The sequence below is a fragment of the Schistocerca piceifrons genome, chromosome 5, assembly GCF_021461385.2.
Source record: "Schistocerca piceifrons isolate TAMUIC-IGC-003096 chromosome 5, iqSchPice1.1, whole genome shotgun sequence".
NCBI classification, from domain to species: Eukaryota; Metazoa; Arthropoda; class Insecta; order Orthoptera; family Acrididae; genus Schistocerca; species Schistocerca piceifrons.
The window spans coordinates 671,041,515-671,065,243 of NC_060142.1; the positions used below are offsets into that span (position 1 = coordinate 671,041,515).

Consider the following 23,729-nt stretch of genomic DNA (forward strand, 5'->3'; position numbering starts at 1 on the left):
AACAATAACTGAAAGCAGTTGCACCTATATAATATTTAGGAGTATGTGTGTGGAGTGTTTTAAAGAGGGACAATTACATAAAACTAATCACAAGTAATACAGATATTCATTGGTGGAATTCTCAGGAAATGTAGTCTACTCACAAAGGAGGTAACTTACAAATCTCTCATTTGACAATACTTGAATATTCCTCATCAGTCTGGGACCTGTACGAGGTAGGATTGATATGGGAAATAGAGAAGATCCAAAGAAGAGAAGCACATTTTGTAACAGCTTCATTCGTAAGTGCAAAAGCATCATGGAGATGCTCTGACAACTCCAGTGGCAGCTGCTGCAAGAGAAGTGTTCTGCATCAAGTTGCAGTTTACTATTACAATTCCAAGAGCTTATGTTCCTAGAAGAGTCAACCAATATAATGCTTCCTCTTACGTACATCTTGCAAAAAGGCAATGGAGATAAAATTAGACAGACTCGAGCCCACAAGGAAGCTTACCAGCAATTGTTCTTCCTGTGAACCATTCACAGATGGAAAAAAAGGGGAAGTGGGACTGGTACACCAAATACCTTTTACCACATACCATGAGGTGATTTGTGGAGTATAGATGTACATGTAGATGACACAAATTTGAGTTACAAGTTATTTACTGGATAAAAATATTTTCAAATTTGGAATGTGTAATAATATGAGAGCTTGTACACAGAACAGTCTGGAATCTCAAAATGAATCTTCAGCACTGTCAGTCAATTCACAAAGTGATCATCCTTCACTTGTTTTCTTCATTTTGTAAAGTACGTCTGATTCAAATTTAATTTGCAAGTTTTTACAGGATGAACATATTTTCACTGTTTGGAATATACAGGGTTATTACAAATGATTGAAGCGATTTCACAGCTCTACAATAACTTTATTATTTGAGATATTTTCACAACGCTTTGCACACACATACAAAAACTCAAAAAGTTTTTTTAGGCATTCACAAATGTTCGATATGTGCCCCTTTAGTGATTCGGCAGATATCAAGCCGATAATCAAGTTCCTCCCACACTCTGCGCAGCATGTCCCCATCAATGAGTTCGAAAGCATCGTTGATGCGAGCTCGCAGTTCTGGCACGTTTCTTGGTAGAGGAGGTTTAAACACTGAATCTTTCACATAACTCCACAGAAAGAAATCGCATGGGGTTAAGTCGGGAGAGTGTGGAGGCCATGACATGAATTGCTGAGCATGATCTCCACCACGACCGATCCATCGGTTTTCCAACCTCCTGTTTAAGAAATGCCGAACATCATGATGGAAGTGCGGTGGAGCACCATCCTGTTGAAAGATGAAGTCGGCGCTGTCGGTCTCCAGTTGTGGCATGAACCAATTTTCCAGCATGTCCAGATACACGTGTCCTGTAACGTTTTTTTCGCACAAGAAAAAGGGGCCGTAAACTTTAAACCGTGAGATTGCACAAAACACGTTAACTTTTGGTGTACTGCGAATTTGCTGCACGAATGCGTGAGGATTCTCTACCGCCCAGATTCGCACACTGTGTCTGTTCACTTCACCATTAAGAAAAAATGTTGTTTCATCACTGAAAACAAGTTTCGCACTGAACGCATCCTCTTCCATGAGCTGTTGCAACCGCGCCGAAAATTCAAAGCGTTTGACTTTGTCATCGGGTGTCAGGGCTTGTAGCAATTGTAAACGTTAAGGCTTCTGCTTTAGCCTTTTCCGTAAGATTTTCCAAACTGTCGGGTGTGGTACGTTTAGCTCCCTGCTTGCTTTATTCGTCAACTTCCGCGGGCTACGCGTGAAACTTGCCCGCACGCGTTCAACCGCTTCTTCGCTCACTGCAGGCCGACCCGTTGATTTCCCCTTACAGAGGCATCCAGAAGCTTTAAACTGGGCATACCATCGCCGAATGGAGTTAGCAGTTGGTGGATCTTTGTTGAACTTCGTCCTGAAGTGTCATTGCACTGTTACGATTGACTGATGTGAGTGCATTTCAAGCACGACATATGCTTTTTCGGCTCCTGTCGCCATTTTGTCTCACTGCGCTCTTGAGCGCTCTGGCGGCAGAAACCTGAAGTGTGGCTTCAGCCGCACAAAACTTTATGAGTTTTTCTACATACCTGTAGTGTGTCGTGACCATATGTAAATGAATGGAGCTACAGCGAATTTATGAAATCGCTTCAATCATTTGTAATAGCCCTGTATAATGGTATGAGAGCTCATACGCACAACATTCTGGGACCTCAAGATGATTCTGCAGCACTGTTAATCGGTTTGTAAAGTGGTCATATTTGTGGATTTTAAAATAATCTGTGACTCAATTGGTCACACCACCTTGTTTAATGTGCTGTATGAATATAGTGTCAATTGAAAAACAACCAAATTAACCCAACATACTTTAATAAATACAACCTCTATGGCAAAACACATAGGAAAAAACCTCTGAATCTTTTGAAATAAAAATAGCAGTGTAGTAAAGTGATGGGTTACATGCACTTCTTTTCAGCACGTTTGATAAGATCAAAAAAACAAGATAAAAAGAAATACCTGGAATACACATAGGAACATGAGGTAAAATAAGAACTATCACATGCCTCACCTCATCTGATGACCTTGCAATGATCACTAGGACTATCACAAAAACCAGTCATGCCCTGTAAACATTTTGTGTTGCTCTTGTCGAAACTGAGCTTCAAATCAAAATACACAGAACTGGGGGTGCCTTGTAATGAGATATGACTTTATTACTCATATTAAACACTTCAAGTATTTATCAGGACAGTCTCAATGACTGTGCAGAAAAATTATGTAGTACCTCCACAAATAACTGGAACTTCTACAGTAAGAAACTCCTTCCCACTAAAGCTAACCTTCACTACTGCTTAACAGGAACCCATTCTCCCAGAATTGCTCTACACTGTTAGAAAAATCATCTTCAGTCATCAATGTCAGTAGCATTGAGAAACTGAAACAATAAATACCGAGGAAACATTAATTCTCACTTCCAACTGACAGAAAGGAAGGTGAAATTCAGATAGCAAGGGGCATGCCTTTTTGGTCTCCTTTACTCCTAAAGTATTTACATTCTACATGAACTTTCATTATAGCTAATGGTCCTACGTGTTCTTTAAGGGGCCAAACAAAATAATAACAACAAATTAAAATAAGAGCACTCTCAAAAAGTGTTAACTATGAGAATATAACTGTCAGTGAATTTTGTTTCCACTCCTTTGTGTAATACTTTTTGTAAAAGAGAAAGAAAATCAAAATACATCACAGGGAATGCTATGGTCGTACACTGAGAACATCTATACAAATAAGAATGAGAAATAATAAAGATCTCATCATTAACAATTCCAAGCCACAACACAATTATTTTTCTTTGTGGCATTTTTGTCACCATTTGTATCTTTCCTCGAATCATTTTCTGTGCTTCACATGGCTACAAATTCATAGCAACATTTTTTATGATTCTAATGTTAACAGAAAACTACTTTTACAGAAAACACTGAAAGGAAAAACAAACTTCACAATACCACACACCTTAGAAAAATCGACCTCTTTACCAGGAACGACATCACCAATTAAACCAGATCCCATCATAGCAACTTGGCCAGGGAGAATCCAAAACGAGGGGATGGCTGCGAAATCTTCATGTAGTTCATACAGGTATTTGAGGTCACTCGGGTCAGTAACTGTCGCACCAACTGTAAACAGATGTCACTGTTGTAGCAACACTAATAAGCTGGATTATAAATTGTCACTACCAAATCTTAGATGCATTAAATTGCAACAGCAATGACAGTCTCTCTGCAACAATACTGTAATATTAAGAAAACTTACTTCCAAGGGCATAAAGGATGAGGTCCCTGTTTGTGTACAAGTACTGACCAGACACTGATTTCTGTAAAATTGTAAAAAAATAGGACTTTATTAACAGCAAACTGACAGCCACCAACTACTCTGAATAAGTATAACATATGAAAAAATATTTCAAGCTTTGAACATTTAGGCACTCAAAATGAAACACAATAAGTTCATAAAGACACAAAAATAAAGGAAAGTACAGGATGTAATAACAATAGTATGGTGAAAAAGATAGATTGCTCCATCTTCTCTATATGATGAGTAGCAATCTATCGTTTTCACAATACTGTCGTAAAAGGACAAGAACATTTTCATCATTCTTACCTGTCCAGTGGGCACTGCTCCACCTGCTTTCATTTCCTCCAAGGCTGTCATTAACGAGCCTGATGCTTCCTGCAACATTACCAATTGATGGTATGACTTATTCTACCACACAACGATCAATCAAAACATAATGAATTTTTCGCTGTGCAGGCAGGTGTATGCTCTTGTTTAACTTCCTGACAGTTTAAGTCTGCATGCCAAACTGGGACTCTAAATTCTATGATGATATTTGAAAGTTATATTCTCTTCCCGCTAACTGATGTAATTTACAGACTGCTTTCTCTAGCTCATCATCACTTTCTTCCAAAATGGTAACATCATCTGCGCACATAAGAATATGAATGTACTCATTTCTATTTATCAGTAACCTGGATTAATTTCATGGCCCCAGTTTTTTGTCAAATCATTTTTATATACATTAAATAAGATTGGTAACAGGCTACACTCTTGTTTAAGTTCCTTATTGGTAGTGATTTCTTCAGTTTTTGTTATTACCAACTTTTATTATTATTTGTGTCCATGTATAGGCTTGTTATAGCTTTAATAAGATGTCTAGGACATCCAGCTTTAATCATTATGTCCTGTTCACAGGGTCAAAAGCTGTTTTGAAGTCAATAAAAGTGACATGTCTCTCTACACTGAATTCTCATAATTTCTCTAAAATTCTTTTTATGGTAAATATATTATCACTGTGTGAACAGCCTTTACTTTCTCTAAATCTACAAATGTTATCAATGTAGATTATTCTTTCTCCAACCTATCTTCTAACTCACAGCATCAGCATTAACATGCGTCTCTACATCTCTCCAAGAAACCAAACTGATCTTCCCCCAGCTTGACTTAACAACTGTTCATCTTTCCCTAGATATCTAATGTTATTTTACAACAGTGATTTATTAAACTAATGGTTCAGTAATACCTGTCAGTACCTAACTTCTTTAGTACTGGAATTCTTCAAGTCTTGAGATTATTTCACCTGTCACATATATTGTACATACCAGGTGAAGAACCACAACAACAACAACAACCAGGTGCAACAGTCCTGTCATGCTATGTTTTCCCAAGCTTCACAGCAATTATGCAGAAATGTTGTCTATCCTGTGTGCCATATTATCTTGTGTTATTGGAAGATATCGACTAGGCCAATTTTTTGCCAAGTTCTTCCCCTGCTGCCTTCACTATTTCACACGTCAAAGCTGACTATTCTCCTTCTCTTGTATTACTTTCTCTTTTCTCAGATAGCATAGCCTAATATACTCTTTGAAACTATCAACAATCTCTGGTTGCTTCAGGTATCAAGGTCCCACCTCCTTAATTTCTTATGTAGTTGGGCTTTTTTGGTCAACGTTACTGTTTAATCAGTCAAAGTAAAGTGCACGAATGGAGGATAGAGTTTGCTCTGTCTGACCATCCTCATTTAGATTGTCCGTGGTTTTCCTAAATAATTTCAGGCAAATGCCAAGGAAGGTTCCTTCATCAAGACCATTATTGCCAACCACCCGACCTATCCTCATAAAGGCACACTTACATATTTTGTGCGTATATATATTTTCAGTTATTTATTTTCATTTTATTATTTTGAGAAATCATTTATCATTGTGATATGACCCCTGGGTGAATAAATAAATACAATAAAATAAATGTGCCCCTTGGCCTAAAGCCACTGCACGAGTTACTTCAGACCACTACTATCAACATTTTTTTCAGCCAGGAACACTTATGCACGAGTGTCCTACCATAGTGAAGTATCAAGGTCCTACTATAATATGCTTGAAATGCTCAGCTTTTATTTAATGCAAAAAAATATTAAATATCACATCTTAAAAGTGTACATGCAAAAGACTCATAAGTTAAATAATAGATAAATTAATGGTAACTAACAGTTTCAACAGCTATGCCAATAAATATATCTAGTACAGAAAATCACCTAAGAAATACACATCAAAATACTCTTAAAGTTTTGCCACAAAATTAAGTTTTAGGCTGACCTGGATAGATTCAAGGCGCTGAGCTCCAGACATGTCTATAACTTCAGGCCACTTGTCACGCACTGTTTCCAAAATCACATCATCGGTGAGCTTTTGTCGAAGGATGACTCCCTTGCCTCTTACTAAGTGACCTATGAATGAAAATAATTTCAAAAAGCTATTCTCAAAGAATCCTAAAAAAAGAATTTTTAGAATGTTGATAATTGTTTTGGACTTCCTGGTTGATTAAAGCTGTGTGCCAGATTGGGACTCATCAAATACAAAACCTCAGCTTTGACAGACAACACTATAATTGACTGAGCTGTCCAGGAATGAATTGCGGCCCACCCTCACAGTTCCAAATCTGCCAGTACTATTCTCATACATTTCAAAATTCATTCTGAAAGATAACTGTTACTGACAAGTCTTTGAAAAGTTAAACATGCAACAAATTTAAACAAACACAGTATCCCCTGGACATCTACAACTGTTTAAATGCAAATACAAATTAAATGATATCAACAGTAAGCAACTTCCTACGATGATTCACAATATTATATGGTTAAACACTGCAGAGCAGCACTTGGGAGTGCCAGGTTTGATACTAACCCCTGCTTTGAATTTAAGCAGAAATTAAATGCGTGGCTGACAACAGATTTCTGGTAAAAAGTTACCCTCATTCCATTGGCAGCTTTTCACATACAGGCAAAGGGATATATAGAGGCTTGAGAGATTCTCTGATGACAAATGGCTTTTTTGAAAGTTATTCAGATAATATTGTCCCCTGATCTCCAGACACTACTCATAAGGATGAGGAAAAAGATAATTAACATGTTACACACTGATGAGGATGGTGTTACAATTTAATGGGACAGCTGGAAAATCTAAAGAGAAAGATAGACACTCTAAATGAAACTTAGTAGGAACTAAAGAATTAGAATGGAAAGAGGGCTGAAATATATGGTCACGCAACTGTGTGGTAACGAATACTGTTAAATAATGGTGTAACGTGTTTCTGTAAACAGAATGTGATCAACAGAATGTGTTAATATGGGCAACATAATCAACAAATTATTCTTGCCAGTTTTTATATTAAACCAATACTACCCACCACAGACGCCAACTCCATGGGGCCTGAGGGGGCCCGAGCCCCCTCAAAAATTTGTTTGGAGGGGGTGGACCCCCCCCCCCCCACCCAATAATTTACGAAAATTATTAGTTATATTATACTTTGTAAAATCATAAAACTATGTTGGAATTTTTTTTTATTTTCCTTGTTTGATAATAGTTACATTTTAAAATACATTCAGTAATGAGTTAAAACAAATAATTATTATGGTAGTAAGCAGGTTAACTGAAAACGAGCAGTGTGAATCATGATAGTGTTACGGTGCTGATGGCACACTTAGAATTTGTCTCGGTGCACGAACCTTCGGGTAAAGTATGGCACCGGCTGGAGCAGAAGCACCTGGAACCCTCCACCTCAGGTCGCCTTTACGCTTCAAAACATTACGACGCCGTGGCTATATAAAGTCCACCCTGCTGTCACAGTCATTCAGTGTGGATAGTTTCATTCAGTGCAAGCTGCATACAAGTTTAGTATTCTGACTTTAGTACCGAGTGGACTATTTTATATGACTATACTTTATTTGTTTACTTTAGTCTCTTAATGTACTGTGAATTAAGTTTGCAATGAATAAGCTTGTTACCAAAAAGGCGCACTTGGAAGTTAATTATATTGCAAGTCAACCACCAACTATTATTGTGTCATCAATTGCTTCGTGTCTTCAGACACGAACCATTCACAGCCAAAGTCTGGACAATCTGGTAAGGAAAGATCATTTCAGACATCTTGGTTGATCAAATATACATGGCTAGAATATGAAGCATCTACTGAAAAAGTTTTTGCAAAACATGCAAAGAGGCAGGTGCTAAAATCTATTACAATTTTCTTCAAAAAAAGAAAGATGCATTTACTTCTGTAGGGTTTTCTAACTGGAAAAAGGCTTTGGAAAAATTCTGTCTCCATGAAAATACGTTTACGCATAAAGAAGGTGTTCTGAAGCTAAATTCTATCACTAACCGAAGTGTGGCCTCCCAATTGAATGAACAGTTAGACAGTGATATAAAGAAAGCCCATTTAGCTTGAGACAATTTTTACTACTGTGCAATTTCTATGCCGACAAGGACTAGCAATTAGGGGGCATAAAGATGTAAACTCAAATTTTTTTCAAATGCTGGAACTCCGAAAGGATGACATACCTGAGTTTAAGGATTGGTTAGGGCATTCAGGGTATAAGTGGACTTCCCACAATATTCAAAATAAGATCATTGATCTACTAGGAAAGTCTGTGTTGAGAAAGGGATTGGCTTCAATCAAGAAGACTGAACATTTTTCTATTATGGTTGACGAAACACGTGATTCTTTGAGTCACGAACAAGAGTCATTTTGTATTTGTACTGTCGATGATTCCTTAATCATCAACGAAGACTTTATTGGCTTATACGAGATCCCCAACACTGAATGATAAACTCTGTTTAGTATTTTAAAAGACATTTTTGCACATCTTGATTTGTCAATGGATAATTTAAGAGGACAGTGCTTGATGGTGCCTCGAATATGAGAGGTAAGTTCAAAGGACTAAAGAAGTTAGTTTTGGATGTACAACCAAAAGCACGTTATGTGCACTGCACTGCTCACAGTTTACACTTGGCAGTTGTAGACAGTCTCTGCCATCTTAGGTCTATGAGGGATATTATGGCTTTAGCCAAGGACTTGATAAACACCATAAGGGAATCCAGCAAAAGGATGGGACTTTTCAGAAGCATATGCTGTGAGAGTGCCAACAACCAAGCTGGTCTACGACCTCTTTGCCCGACTCGATTGACTATGTGAGCTTCTAGTATCTTGAGAATATTGAAGAACTTTGAAGAACTTCTAGAGTTTTTTGAAACATTTTCTGCAGAGGACAAAACAGAGGCAGGTTAAAAATGTGCAGGCTACCTTGAGTCACTGTTACAATTCAAGACTTATTTCTTTTTATGTCTTTATTGCCATGCAAGGAACCCAGCAGAGTATGTCAATGAAAAAAATCAATGTCCTTATCTAAGTGTTGCTGATCTGGAAAACAATATATGAGGGCTTGAGTTGTATACTGAATGGAAGGCATGATAGTTTTGAACACTTATGGGCATTGTGTTTAAAAGAAAAACCTTCACAAATTGACGATCCTTCGCTTCCACGGAATCGAAGTATACCAAAGAAGTACAAAAACAACGAAGCCAGCTCACGGCACACTTTCAAAACCCCAAAGGAATACTACAAAGCTATTTACATTAGAGTTTGTGAAATGGTGCAATCTTGCATTGCTGTGCGGTTTGCTTCAACTGGACTCACACAGGTCATTGCAGTTGAACAAGAGTGCTTGCTTTTAGTAAACAGAGGTGAAACAAATTTGGAAAAATCAACTGAGTTTTTCAAAAATGACCTAGACATTGAGACACTTCGCTTACACTTGAATATGTTAGCTGATATCGCTAATACAGAACAACTGGTCTTAAAAAACATGCGTGATGTAAGAAAGTACATTACACAAGAGCCTACAGTTGGAGAAATGTTATGGGAAGTAGTGACGTGCATTAAGCTTCTCCAAGTAGTTACAAACACGACAGCAATAGCAGAACGGTCATTTAGCACCCTTAAACATCTGAAGTCATATCTCCAATCAATAATGGAACAGAAGCGACTGAACTTGGCTGTTCTTCATGCCCATCAAGATGTTTTGGATGAATCGGATATCCGACCAGTCATGAACAACTTCATATTCAGTAATCCAGTCAGACGGTCGACATTTGCACCTTTCTAAAGACACCTGATAATGGCATTTTGAGCAATATCAAAAATCTTTATAAAATAGAGAATTAAATACATAAATAATGTTAAATTTTCAGTTTCAAAATACTAGTACTAGTTTAGTACTGTATTACTATATTACTATAGTACTGTATTAGTTATTTTCAAATACTTAAATATTTTTAGGGTGTAAAATCCAATTAAAACACATACTTTTGACTGAAAGTATTAGGCATACTGTATTAACTTTATTAACTGCATTAAAGCTTAATTTTGAGATATTGCTTTTATTTAATGAACTCTGAGCCTTATTCAAAGTAAGCTTAAATTAGCTATTTCACTTATTCATCAAAGTGCTATTACAGTGTGACAGCAATATTTTATGTTTATTTGTTTTAATGATAGTTTAAGATTTATTTAAACATAATTTGAGTCATTTCAGAGCTATATATTCACTGCTCTGTAATTGTCTATAAGCATGATTCTTACTGTAAATTAAATTAGCTTTTTATGAAAATACCGTGCGTGTTTATGTTTTGTTTCTTTTCTCAAAGCCAAAAAAACATGTCACACTTGTCGAGTTTCCCGGAGTGTCGAGTTATCGAGAGTCCAGTTTTCGGGGTTCTAATGTTTATCATATGACTCTAAAATGCTTTAAAAAACTTTACAACTCACTATTTTTCATCTAAAATTTAGAAAATTTCCTCAGTATGGGGCCCCCGATATTTTTTGTAAGTCGGCACCACTGCTACCCACCTCTGTCAGCTTTACATGCTCACACAGTAAGCTAATGAAGATGATTAAGAAACCAAGCAACTAATAAAACAGCAATGGTGGTGGTGGTGGTGAAATCTGACAGTTTGGGAGACTAGAACATTATAGCAGCACTGCCACCAGCTCTGCAGTGAAAACACTGCAGCCACCGGCCAAGGAATGCTGTTCAATATGTCCTCCATGGACATACGCGAAGCTGATGAGATCATCAGCCATCAAGCTGTCAGTGTAAACCACTTCATGGCCACGGTACATGTCAAGAATCGAGAGAAAGTGCCAGCGGAGAGCCGCAGGGTTAACTGAATCCTTAGGGTCGTGTGAAAGGTCCGGGCGAAGCCGCGGCCTAGGTGTACACCATGGAGGTGTATGTGAATGGTCCTCAAGTATACGTGGTAAAGGCATGGACTCCAGTTCGGAAAGAAGGGATCAGACACGAACCGCAATAGGAAGCCCTGACCTGGGCCGCCGATGCGGGAGATGAACTGCCGTGGGTAGGAAAAGGAGACGGTAATTCAGATGTGCAGGAGAACTATGAACATGTGCAATGTAACTGGCCAGCAGTTGTGCACACCTAACCTGCAATGGAGGGACTCCTGCCTCCACCAGGACACTTGTCACCAAACTCGTCCTAAAAGCTCCTGTCACTAGGCGAATGCCACAGTGGTGCGCTGGGTCGAGTAAATGCAACGCTGAAGGTGCCGCCTAACCATAAACCAGACTCCCATAGTCAAGGCGGGATTGAACAAGGGCTCTGTAGAGCTGCATCAGTGTAGAGCAATCTGCACCCTAGTTGGTGTTGCTCAGGCAGCAGAGGGCATTGAGGTGCTGCCAGCACTTCCACTTAAGCTGACAAAGGTGAGGAAGCCAAGTCAATTCGGAGTCAAACACCAGTCCTAAGAATTGATATGTCTCCACTACAGTGAGTGGATCATCATTAAGGTAAAGTTCTGGTTCTGGATGAGTGGTACGATGCCGACAGAAGTGCATAATACTCGACTTTGCGGCTGAAAACTGGAAACCGTGGGCTAGAACCCATGACTGCACCTTGTGGATGGCTCCCTGTAGGCACCACTCAGCAACACCAGTACTGGTGGTGCAGTACGAAATGTAGAAGTCGTCTGCATACAGAGAAGGTGAGACGGACGGCCCTACAGCTGCTGCACTAAAAATAAAGATACACTCAATACAGAGCCCTGTGGGACCCCATTTTCCTGGATATGTGCGGAACTATGGGAGGCACCAACTTGGACATAGAAAGTACAATGCAACAGGAAATTTAGGATAAAAACAAGGAACGGGCCTCGGAGACCCCACTTGTATAATGTGGCAAGTATAGGATGTCGCCAGGTTGTGTGACATGCTTTTCAGAAGAAAAAAAAAGATGGCAAACAGGTGTTGGCGTCTGGAAATGGCAGTTCAGATGGAAGACTCAAGGGACACAAGATTATCAGTGGTAGAGCAACCCTGGCAGAAGCCGCCCTGACATGGAGCCATTAGGCCATGTAACTCCAGGACCCAACCTAAATGCCGACACACCATATGTTCCAGCAGCTTACAAAAAACGTTGGTGAGGCTGATGGGCTGATAGCTATCCACATCAAGCAGATTTTTACTGGGTTTGAGCACCGGAATGATGGTGCTCTCCCGCCATTGCGATGGTAAGACACCATCACACCAGATCCAGCTGAAGATGACGAGGAGATGTCGCTTGTAGTCAGATGAGAGATGTTTAATCATCTGACTGTCGATCTGATCTGGCCCAGGAGCAGTGTTGGGGGCAATGTGCAAGGGCACTGAGGAGCTCTCACTCTGTAAATGGGACGTTATAGGATTCACTGTGGCATGTAGTGAACAAAGGGACTTTCCCTTCCACCCGCCATTTGAGAGTACAAAAGGCTGGAGGGTAATTCTCTGACACAGACGCTCGAGCATAGTGCTCAACAAAGTGCTCAGCAATAACGATTGTGTTGGTAGATGACATGCCATATATGTTAACACCAGAAACACCTGTTGGGGTCTGGTACCCGACAACACGTTTGATTTTTGCCCAGACTTTGGAACATGAAATATGGCACCCAATCGTTGAGACGTATCTCTCCCAACACTCCTGCTTCCATCGTTTGATAAGTTAATGAATGCAGGCATGGAGTCGTTTAAAGGCTATGAGGTGCTCCAGGAAAGGGTGCTGCTTATACTGCTGTAGAGCCCACCGATGCTCCTTAATTGCTTCAGTGACTTCCGGCAACCACCAAGGGACTGCCTTTTGCCAAGGGAACCGTAAAGAGAGAGGGATCGTGTTTTTTGCCACAGAGAGGATTGTTGTAGTCACATGCTCAATCATCACATCGATGTTCCTGTGTGGAGGAGATTCAACGGTGACAACAGAGGTGAAAGTTTCCCAGTCCACCATGTTTAAATCCCATCTGGGCAGGCGTCCGTGTGCCTGATGCTGGGGCAGTGTCAGGAAGATGGGGAAGTGGTTGCTACCACACAGGTCGTCATGTGCTCTCCAGTGAATAGATGGGACAAGTCCTGAGCTGCAAACTGATAAATCAATGGCCGAGTAACTACCTCAAGCCACACTGAAATGTGTGGTGGCCTCAGTAATTAAGAGGCAGAGGTCGAGTTGTGACAGTAAATTTTTGACATCTCTGCCTCGCCCAGTAAGCACGGTGCCACCTCGCAAGGGGTTATGGGCATTAAAATCTCCCAAAAGCAGGGAAGGTTTAGGGACTTGATCAATCAGTGTAGATAATACATTCAGGGGTACTGCACCATCTGGAGGAAGATATACATTGCAGACAGTTATTTCCTGTGTCATCTGTATTCTGACAGACACAGCTTCAAGAGGGGTTTGAATGGGCACAATTTCACTACAGACTGAGTTTAGGACATAAACGTAAACTCCACCTGACACTCGATTATAGTCACTATGGTTCCTGTAATATCCCTTATAGTCACGGAGGGCAGAGGTCTGCATTACTGGGAATCAGGTTTCCTGGAAGGCAATGCAGAGAGCAGGTGTAAAGCTTAACAATTGTTGCAGCTCAGTCAGGAGGTGAAAAAACTGCCACAATTCCACTAGAGGATGACATCATTGTGAGACTGGGAAGGCATGGAACAGTCAATGATGCAATTTACACCTCAGGGTCACCTGCTGCCACCAACTTATAGCCTTAGCAGTCTATATCCATTTTGTCTGAGGGTCCGGCGAGATCTAGGTCCTCAGTGGATGCCAGAATCTCCGCCTCACCTGCAGACGCAGGGCTTGTAGGTAGTTGTGGTGGGGGCACCACTGCAATTCCCTTGGTCCTTGGGATCTTCTTTTTTGATTTCTCTCATTGCTCCTTGGGTTTCCCTTGCTGGGAGGACTTCATTGATTCAGTCTCCAGGACTGGGAATGAACATGAAGCCCTATGACCTGCTGCTTTTCGGCTCTTCAGCCACTGACTGGTGTCATCGTTCCCACTAGCAGAGACCTGGGAAGAGAATGACCCAAGGGGGGACCCTTCCTAGTGAGGGGGGGGGGGGGGGGGGGCTGCTCCCAAAGTAGGTGGTGCAGAAGCAACAGGTAGGGAAGTGTCCACCACAGTCAAGAGCGCAGGTGTAGTCTTCCGGCTCTGAGAGGTGACTGGGGTTGGTGGAGCTGATGGGGCTAGAACCGTTGTAGCGGTGGTGCAAGACGATGCCATACGTACAGGATGCAGGTGTCCAAATTTCCAATGGATAAAACAGTAGTGGTCTAGAGTGAGACAAGACATTATTGTTAAATCTTTCAAGAAGAGTGACATAAGTAATGCTCTCAATGGTAGTGAAGACCATCTTATATATGAAGATGATAATGATGATGATAAAGTGGAAGAAGATAAAGAAGGAGGAGAAGAAAACGGAAGTTCAGATGATGATCTTCAGACATTTTAAAGGTTACTTCAGTTTTATAAACTAAGATTTGTTTTAGTTACAGGTGCTTCTTATAGTTTGTAGCGTCTTACAGTCCATAAAATATGGAGAACTTGGAGAGTGGAAAAAGAGGAATAAACGGGAACATATCATGAGGTAAAGATTTAGGAATCATATACTGGACTATGAAGTATATTCATGTGTGGATTAAGGTCTTAGCCTAGTAATGATGAGTAATATACCATATTAAAAAATCTTGTAGGCATTAATGGGATGCATATAGAGCATAGTCTTGTATGGATCGCAGACTTGGATACTGACAAAGGCCGAAAATAAAGCACTATAGCGGAGATGGGTAGTTCGCGTACGAACGGGTGCAAAGGAACGGTTCACCACCATGAACGAAACAACCGAGGAACAAATTCCAAGGAACGATCGGTTCATAGTTCACTTCGGTCGCGGCGGTCTACTTATAGTTCCCGGGAACGAGGAACAATCGGTTCATAGTTCACTTCGGTCGCGGCGGTCTACTTATAGTTCCCGGGAACGAGGAATGATCAGTTCATAGTTCACTAGTTCACTTCGGTCACGGCGGTCACTTCGGCAGTTCTCGTTCCAGCCTCGGTCGCGTGCTCGTCTCAGTCTCGGTCTCGGTCTCCCTCGGCCGCACTCGTCGTTCTTCACATGACCACCTGTCTCAGTTCCACTGCTGATTACTCATAGTTAGTTCAGTATCCAGTTGTTCGTTTCGTTCACTGCGCTCGCCTATTTTACATGTGTTCCAAACTGTTTTTGCACTTGGTTCTGGCTATTCAGCGTCCACGACCGGTTATCAAAAAGTATTTTATAGTTAAGTAAATTACATAAAAATTACGTTGTATGTAACAGGTACATCTTTTCAGGTAACAAAAGGGCATATCAGCTCACTTCATTATATCGATGAACAGCAGAAGACATACTTATAACAAGGCAGGTATTTTTTTGTTATTCATATATTTTTTGGTTTCATCAACTTGATTTAGCAGCTAACTTTCAATAATTTGCTTAATTTTTAGTGTAAGAAAATTCATATAAAATGTTTTTCGTGTATCTTTCATATACAAAACATTACATTTAGGAAGGCTCTACTTATTTTTAAGTTTGGTTGTTTCCAATTTGCATTACCTGCTAGTTCGGTTTCTTTGAAAAAAAAAAAAAAAGTGGGTTGTGGGTCATTTTGGTTCAGTAGGAAAAGCAGTGCCTCTCCATTTGAAGAGACATAGATTGCCATAAAATCATATTTACTTATTATCTCAAAAACATTTGTTCAGAAGGTGCTTTCAAACCAAAAACTTTATTACTGCAAACTTAATTTTTATTATTATTGCTGCATTAACGTTAACAATGCAACATAAAAACTTAATTTTTACTAAGCATGTGACACAAGTATGAGAAAACCACATTTTATTTTATGCTTCCATGAAGTCTCTACTTCGCCTACGAACTCAGAGACAACATGAAGTATATATAGGGTGTAAACGATTATTGTTTACAACGTAGCATAGCTATGTAGTGGAAGTCGAAACGAAGAATTTTATACAAGACACTTGTGGTCTATTAAGTTGGGAAACAGCCACCAACAGGTTTACAAGACTACATGAGCTATAGCCCATGCGCGTCGCGTGAGATTTTCATGTTCTCTTCTCCAGCTCTCTACACATCGTCATCGATTGTTTCGCAATTGTTGCGTGCATTAGCTTGTTATTTCTACGCTGCCTGATTATTACATGTTTGTCTGTTTGTTGTATCTTCTCGTAACCGGCAACACATCATCCGTAATTGGCAAGCAGTCCTGTACTCGGGGCCGGTTTTCCATGCGCCACCCTATATTATTTCCCTGCGATCATCTACACAAGGCTACGGTTGGCTAAACGACAGGTTCTGCAGAATCACAGAAATTACTTCTAAAAGTGTGTAAGAATTCTGTAATGAATAAAAACTCTATACTCCAGGGGGGGAGATAAGTGCCCCCTCTTGGTGCCCTCCATTCTTCAGTCACCTACACTACTAGTTTTCAGTTTTTCATAAGAACCGTATACCAAGCACAAATGAACGGTGAACAAGTAAAAATGAACAGTTCCCAAAAAAGAACAATCAGCAGTGAACTAGTTCCCAAGGATTCGGATCAAGGGAATGATAGACACACAAAACAGAGCATGGTCACACCAGAAATTCATGTACAACATTATAATTGGTAGAAAATATGAGAACATGAAGTAACAAGCTGTAAGGAGATGAAAAGTGAATGAATCCAGTAATCTTCTTGTGATGGTGGTGCAGGAGGATGAGGATGAAGATGAGGAGGAGGGGGAGGAGGAGGAGGAGGAGGAAAGGAAGCACAAATGACAGTGAGATACAGCTGAATTAAGACAGAATCACATTAAGTGTGGATTTTCTGACTCAGCGACCACTGGTCTTCGTACAGAAGAAGAATAAAAAAAGAGGCCCATGGAGGTGACCACAGGTACATCACTGGCGAAGTCAAAGAAATCGTGGATAATTGAAGAAACACTAACTTGTCAACTGAAGAACAAATTAACAAGAATGCAAGGATGTGATGGAAAGCAGAGGATGGCATGGTTAGAGTCAATTACGAGGAATATCAACAAGAAGAGCAGTGAAGTAAAATAAAAGGGAAGAGAGAGAATGTCAAAGAAATTTGAAAATATGGTGGCAGATACACATACAATCAGACTGTTTGTTTGTTGTTGCTGTTCAGAATTTCCATTACTGCAACAAAAACATATAGTAATACACAACAAAAACTGCTAAAGGAAGACAAAATGTAATTTCTAGAATATAAAAAGTAAAGATGTTCACCTATGTCTTGATGGGGCAAGACTTGACTGCATAAAAAGGGCAAATAAAAGTCCAGTGTACATTAAACGTCTCTAAAATGGGAAAAAGATGACCCACAACCAAATAGAAGAAGACAAAATTTATTCATCATTTGGTTTTTCAGCTCTTGCATTGGCCATGATTGAAGATAAAAATTATTGGATATAAGATCTGGCTGTTATGCAAAGCATTGTTTTCTCTTATAAACCCAACCACATTTCAAAATCTTTGCGTCGTCTTGAGTAAATGCCAAACTGGGACTGGGCATGTAACAACAAAAGTTACACTGTGGTTTGAAGAAGTTTGATTGATGTTATTTACAAACAAGGTTCTGCAAAATATGTGTAGTGTTTGTGTGTGCTTTACAACTCATGAGAATGCAGATAAAGATAGACTGGAGAGAGCTAAACTTGCAAATGAAAAGCTACAAGCACACTATAATGTACAGAGAGTCCTGCATAACCCTATAACATAACAGAAAAAAAGAATCAAATAAATAAAACCCCACCACATAACCCTACAATAAAAAGATCAGGATTTAAATAAATAAAATCCACTGAAGGGGGTAAAAACCTGTTGAAATATATTTCTATCTATATGAAAAAAGAATGTTTTTCATAGCAGAAGGTGGACCTTACATTCAATAAGATAAAATTTATATGAAAGACAAATGCATTATGATTATACGATCAAGAATGACTGCACGCTGAATGGTTTGACAGTTAGGCATTTGGATTATGGCAGAAGGCAAAGGAATTAGAAGATTACCTGATCTAGTTCCACACTCTATTAAGCAGCAGAAATGCTATTACATATTCAGAAAAGCTTCATCACTGGAACTGAAGAATGCACAAATGAATAACTGAGAACTACAAAACCATTACTCTGATGATAATAAAGAAAAATAAAAGGAAAAAGGAAAGAAATCAAACAATGGAAAACCCAGGATCGAATGTAACAATATTAGAGAAAGAAAGTTGCTACTCACCATATAGCGGATACGCTGAGTCGCGATAGGCACAACAAAAGATTCACACAATTATAGCTTTCAACCATTAAGGTCTTTGTCAACAATAGACACACACACACACACACACACACACACACACACACACAAGCGCAAACGCAACTCGCACACACATCTGCAGTGTGGTTTCAGTTGCCTGAGACTGCAGACCTGTGTGCAAGTTGCGTTTGTGTGTGTGTGTGTGTGTGTGTGTGTGTGTGTGTGTGTGCAGGCGCGCGCCTATTGTTGACAAAGGCCTTAATTGTGTGAATCTTTTTGTTGTGCCTATCATGGCTCAGCCTCTCCACTACATGGTGAGTAGCAACTTTCCTTCTCTAATATTGTTACATTCCAAAAAGAAAAGAAAATTTCAAGATATGTTTGTCTTTAGAAATTTTAGAAGATACCAGTGAAACAGTTCCCCCTTTATTCTTAGAAATGGAGAGACAAAAAAAGAAAATCCAAGCTAGCATCACAGTATTTGTGGCAATAGAGGTAGCCTTTAACAATCTAAGATGAGGTGAGATATCTAAAACTGAGAAGTGCACAGGGACAGAATACAGCTATGGGTAAATAACATACAGTGAAACTTCTTTATAACATTCCTCCATATAACGTTTTCCTCTATGTTACGTCCGTTTTTTTCGGTCCCGACTAAAAGCCTATATAAACAATGTTAAATTTTCCTCTTTACTGCGTTTCCTCTATATTACAATTTCCTCCATGTAACACTCATATTTTTGGAACCCTGGTCAATTATTTACCTCTTTATAACGTTTAAGTGACTGGATCTAGACGCATCGTTTTCTGTTCTGTGGATTCACAGTTGGCACCGGCTCGGAAATCCCGCACTCAGAGTGTTTCATTTGTCAGCGGCAGAACCCGATCATGTGATACGTGACGCACATTCCGCTTACAATCTTTTTGGCGCCATTTCAGTTTCTCGGAGAATTTCATGCCAAAATGGGGAGTGCTGCAAGAAAAGTGCTGCTGTTTGTGGACAGATGTGCGGCACATCCACCAGATGTATCGTTCTGAGAAATGTGAAAGTATTTTACTTTTACAGGCAATGAATTTAATTATGTACTCGTGGAGGGGAGTCAGTGCTGAGACTATTGAAAACTGTTTAAAAAATGTGGGATTCTGTCAGAATCAGATGGCAGCTCCTGTGGAAGATGTTGCAAGTGATTTGCAAGAGGTTTAGGAATTAATAGGCAGTGATTCTGTCACTTTTGAGGGCTTTGTGGCTGTGGATGACAACGTGGCAACCACAGGAGTACAAAGTATTGAGGAGCTGACTGCAGATAGAGGCTTGGAGAATAATAGTATAGTGAAAGTGACAGTGACAAGGAAGATGACCCTGTGCCCTCATATACTAAGGCAGCTGAAGGCTTTGAAACATTTAGGAGATATATGATGACCCATAGACTTGAGGACAGAACAGTAGTTCAACTTGATCATTTGGAGCAAGAAAAGATTGTCATAGTGTCTAGGAGAAATAGAAAACAAACATGCGTGCTTGAATATTTTAAAAATCGTAGGTATGTGATTTTCAGGTTGCATAGGTTCCTAGAGTTTGTGCAAATTTAAGTTCCATTTCATAATTTAATTATTAAAGTAATTTTTTTGTAACTAATTCTTTTTTTAATCTGTACCATTTACTGTGTTTTTATGTAGTATGTTCAGTATATCATAAACAAAATTTGGCTCATATTCTACAATTGGGTCAACTGAAGAACAGGATACCACCTGTCAGCTTTGGACAATGGTGTCATATCTTAAGAATCTGTTATAACTTTTTACAGTACAAACTGATCCATTTCCTTTCACCCATCCACCTACTGGGCTCCATGTTTTAATCACAAAAAACTAATCATTTGTTACATTGATAATTTGCAATGAATATCATCATATTACAGTGTTGTGAAAATTTAAAATGTAATCTATGGCACCATTTGTCAAAGCTTATTAGTGGTATCCCGATCTTCAGTAATGCCCGATAATTATTATTTGGAAGCCTTCCTCTTTATAGTGTTTTCCTCTATACAGTGTTCAGAATTTGTGGTCCCTTGAAAAACGTTATATAGAGGTTTCACTGTATAACATATATAAACCCCAAGTTCAAGTAATAAAAGTTGAAAAGCAATAATGAATGACAAGAAATTTTATAGTTTGTGGATGACATCACCATTCTATATGAGAATTAAGAAAATGTGACACAAAGTCTGACTGGAATAGGTTGGCTTCTTTGCACAGGATAAGAATTAAGCATAAATCGAACAAAGAAACAAAGTACATCACAGAAGAGGAGAACAATGAGTTGCTTATCATTCTCAGACCTTATATCGCATATATGCTACATCCAATCTTCATTTTTTTCTAGTTCAGGAAATAAACGAAACTGGCTGTGCTTGAGTGTAGCATATACTTTATGCCGTGTGCTTTCTGTGTATCACTTATTTTCATTTCCGGATGTTCTTTGTAAGTGGCAGCATCTGCTTAAAGAAATATGTTTATCACAGTGTCAGTTTGTCTTCAAGTAATAAAGGTAATTTGTGTTTGTTTTTAGTAATTTTGAGCTACAATGTGTTTGCTGTAATATGCTGATATTCCCTATGCTATCGAGTAATTGCTTCATTACCACCAGTTACCACAGATATCAGAGACGGCTAAAGAATAGATGGAGAGTATATTTACTTACTTCATCTTCGAGCATTGTGCATGATGTTAATAATTGGTACTATTTGGATAATACATATAAAATAATAATAATAATAATAATACAGAAAACAACTAATCACGTAGATCTGCATAAAAACCTATGGAGTATGAGTTAAAATTTTAGATCATCTTTTGCACAATCAAAAAATTCATTGATGGCATAGAAAGCCTTCTTTTTAAGTCTGTTATGTAGAACACATCTGAAGGATTTTAATGAGGTAGGCGACAGTGCACTGAACAGTTTTATTCCAAGTACATAGAGCTATTGTGAGTCTTGCTTAGTGTTGTAAATAATTGGCCCTGTCATTACACCCAATTTCTTGAGAATCAGTCTGCAAGATACATAGTTTTTTTAAAACGTCCTGTAAGAACTCTTTTGCTGCAGTGAAGCTGCCCGAAAGCATTATGCGGTATGATATGTGGCAATGAGAAAACGCATAACAGGAGCTGAGAATCATGTTATCACTCACGTATGCTGTAAGTTTATATAAAAGGTGCATAATTTAGTGCATACAGAATCTGTTTGGAGATTCCAAGTTAATCTGGAATACAAACATACACCCAAAAGTTGAACAGACATAAATACTGCTAACAGTAACCATTACTTGACCAAATGTGTGGTTAACTTGCTCATATTTTCAGTTCTGCAGAAATAAATGAACAAGTAAAAAAGGAGGAACGAAGTCTATGGGAAGAAGATGCAGCATACTGGAATGTATTTAAAGACATGTGGCTAGTTATAGTTACCTTGCTGCTGAAAGGAGCAACATGAGTGAAACTCTTAAAAGCAGATAATATTAGAATACACAAAGCACATTACCAAGTGAGTGTAATAACTGTGTGAGAACAGAGAGAGGGGCACATGGTAAGACAAGATGGAATGGCTTCAAATTGGCAGAGGAGCAATGTCAACAGCAAAATAAATCATGTGTGTACAAATGTTACTTGCATTTTCCTGCCCAACCAGCTGCTGATTCAATAATTGAACCAGTTTCTTCACACTCTTCATGGCACAGCCACGCGACAACAGGTGCAATCAATTCAGGGCGAAGTTCTGCAAAAAAGTCTGCAACAAAATAATACCATAAAATCTATTACTATACTATCCAACATTCACCCTTTCAATAACTGAAAAACTGAACAGATCTAAAGATGATGTAAGATCTGTCCCATTAGTAGCAGTTAACACAAATTCTATTATGTTGTGTGGTGCCAGATATAAACACAAGTTGCTATGATACGTACAAAACAATTTTAGGGTTAAAAAAATGTACATGTGTGCTTTTGCAGGACTAACCTGGAGGGAGAATATCTTCTGTAAGTCGGGATGCTGCTGTGGGAGCAATGACATTACAGTGGATGTTGTATTTTCTTCCCTCAATGGCAAGTGTGTTACTGAGTCCAACAACACCCATTTTTGCTGCACTGTAAGATAGATATTAATTACTATTCTTTTTGTACACACAAAAGTAAAAATTAAAAATTCAATTTATTCTGTACATGAAATATTTTTGCACCTATATTCTTTCAAAGTTTTCCTGTAGTTTGGATGACAATGCTTTGGATTCAGAAACCTATCAGTAAAGAACCAACCTGTAATTGGCTTGGCCAAAGTTTCCATAAAGCCCAGAATTTGATGCTGTTACTATGATTCGACCATAATTCTGTTTCCTAAAATGTGGCCAAGCTGCTTGAGTAGTTTTAAAAGTTCCTTTCAGATGAACCCTTTGGATCAAGTCTGAAAAAGGAAGTTATATCACTGCCCTGGCAGCCAAGTACTTTTCTAATAAAAGCAAACACAACACAAATCAAACTAAATAAATGAGGATTTTCATAGCTGTCATTAAGATTGCACATTAAGAACTGTTGATTTTTAAGCACTTAGCACTGTAAGACATTTTAAATAAAATTTCCAGCTTTACATGTCAGGCAGCTGACAAGAGTAGTGAATATACATTTAGTTTTTATACATGAGTAGATATTGGATACGGTGCATCATGGATTAGTCTGCATTTGCTTGTGCACGATCAGAGATGGAATTCAGCATGACAATGTAATCGTTCAGACAATTTTGCCACTCAGCTATCTCAGATTCAAAGTTTGTAGTTTGCTTCTGGCACTTTCCTTTGGCAAGCTAGTATAAAAATGGATACAAAATCTGTGCAATTCACACATTTATTTACTTACACTTACATATTTCAGCTGACTCCCAGCATTTCCTTTGTATTAAGAGTAAAATCACAAGTGCTACATAAATTCATTTCAAAAAGTTACATACAAAAATTTGACATAAAATTTAAATGTGTTTTTCATGCCAATTTTATCAAAACTAGCGCAAATGTCGAGATACATTGTGTAATATTAAATAATCCATTTTAAACATAACCTATGCTTTATAGGAATGTGTCATATTCTGTAATGTTATTCTGTCAGCTATAAGATTG

At 38.8% G+C, this 23,729-nt stretch overlaps 1 protein-coding gene across 3 annotated transcripts in view; it reads right to left on the bottom strand.

The window, feature by feature from the left end:
* LOC124798400 (peroxisomal multifunctional enzyme type 2) overlaps positions 1 to 23,729 on the bottom strand; it is a 146,717-nt gene that overhangs the window by 77,916 nt on the left and 45,072 nt on the right. For all 3 annotated transcript variants that reach the window (XM_047261786.1, XM_047261787.1, XM_047261785.1), the window contains exons 5-11: positions 22,879 to 23,023; positions 22,583 to 22,710; positions 22,235 to 22,351; positions 6,176 to 6,306; positions 4,188 to 4,256; positions 3,840 to 3,900; positions 3,540 to 3,703 (exon numbers count right to left, since the gene is read on the bottom strand). In XM_047261786.1, coding sequence (XP_047117742.1) covers positions 3,540 to 3,703; positions 3,840 to 3,900; positions 4,188 to 4,256; positions 6,176 to 6,306; positions 22,235 to 22,351; positions 22,583 to 22,710; positions 22,879 to 23,023 — 815 coding nt within the window. The remainder of the gene's footprint in view (positions 1 to 3,539; positions 3,704 to 3,839; positions 3,901 to 4,187; positions 4,257 to 6,175; positions 6,307 to 22,234; positions 22,352 to 22,582; positions 22,711 to 22,878; positions 23,024 to 23,729) is intronic.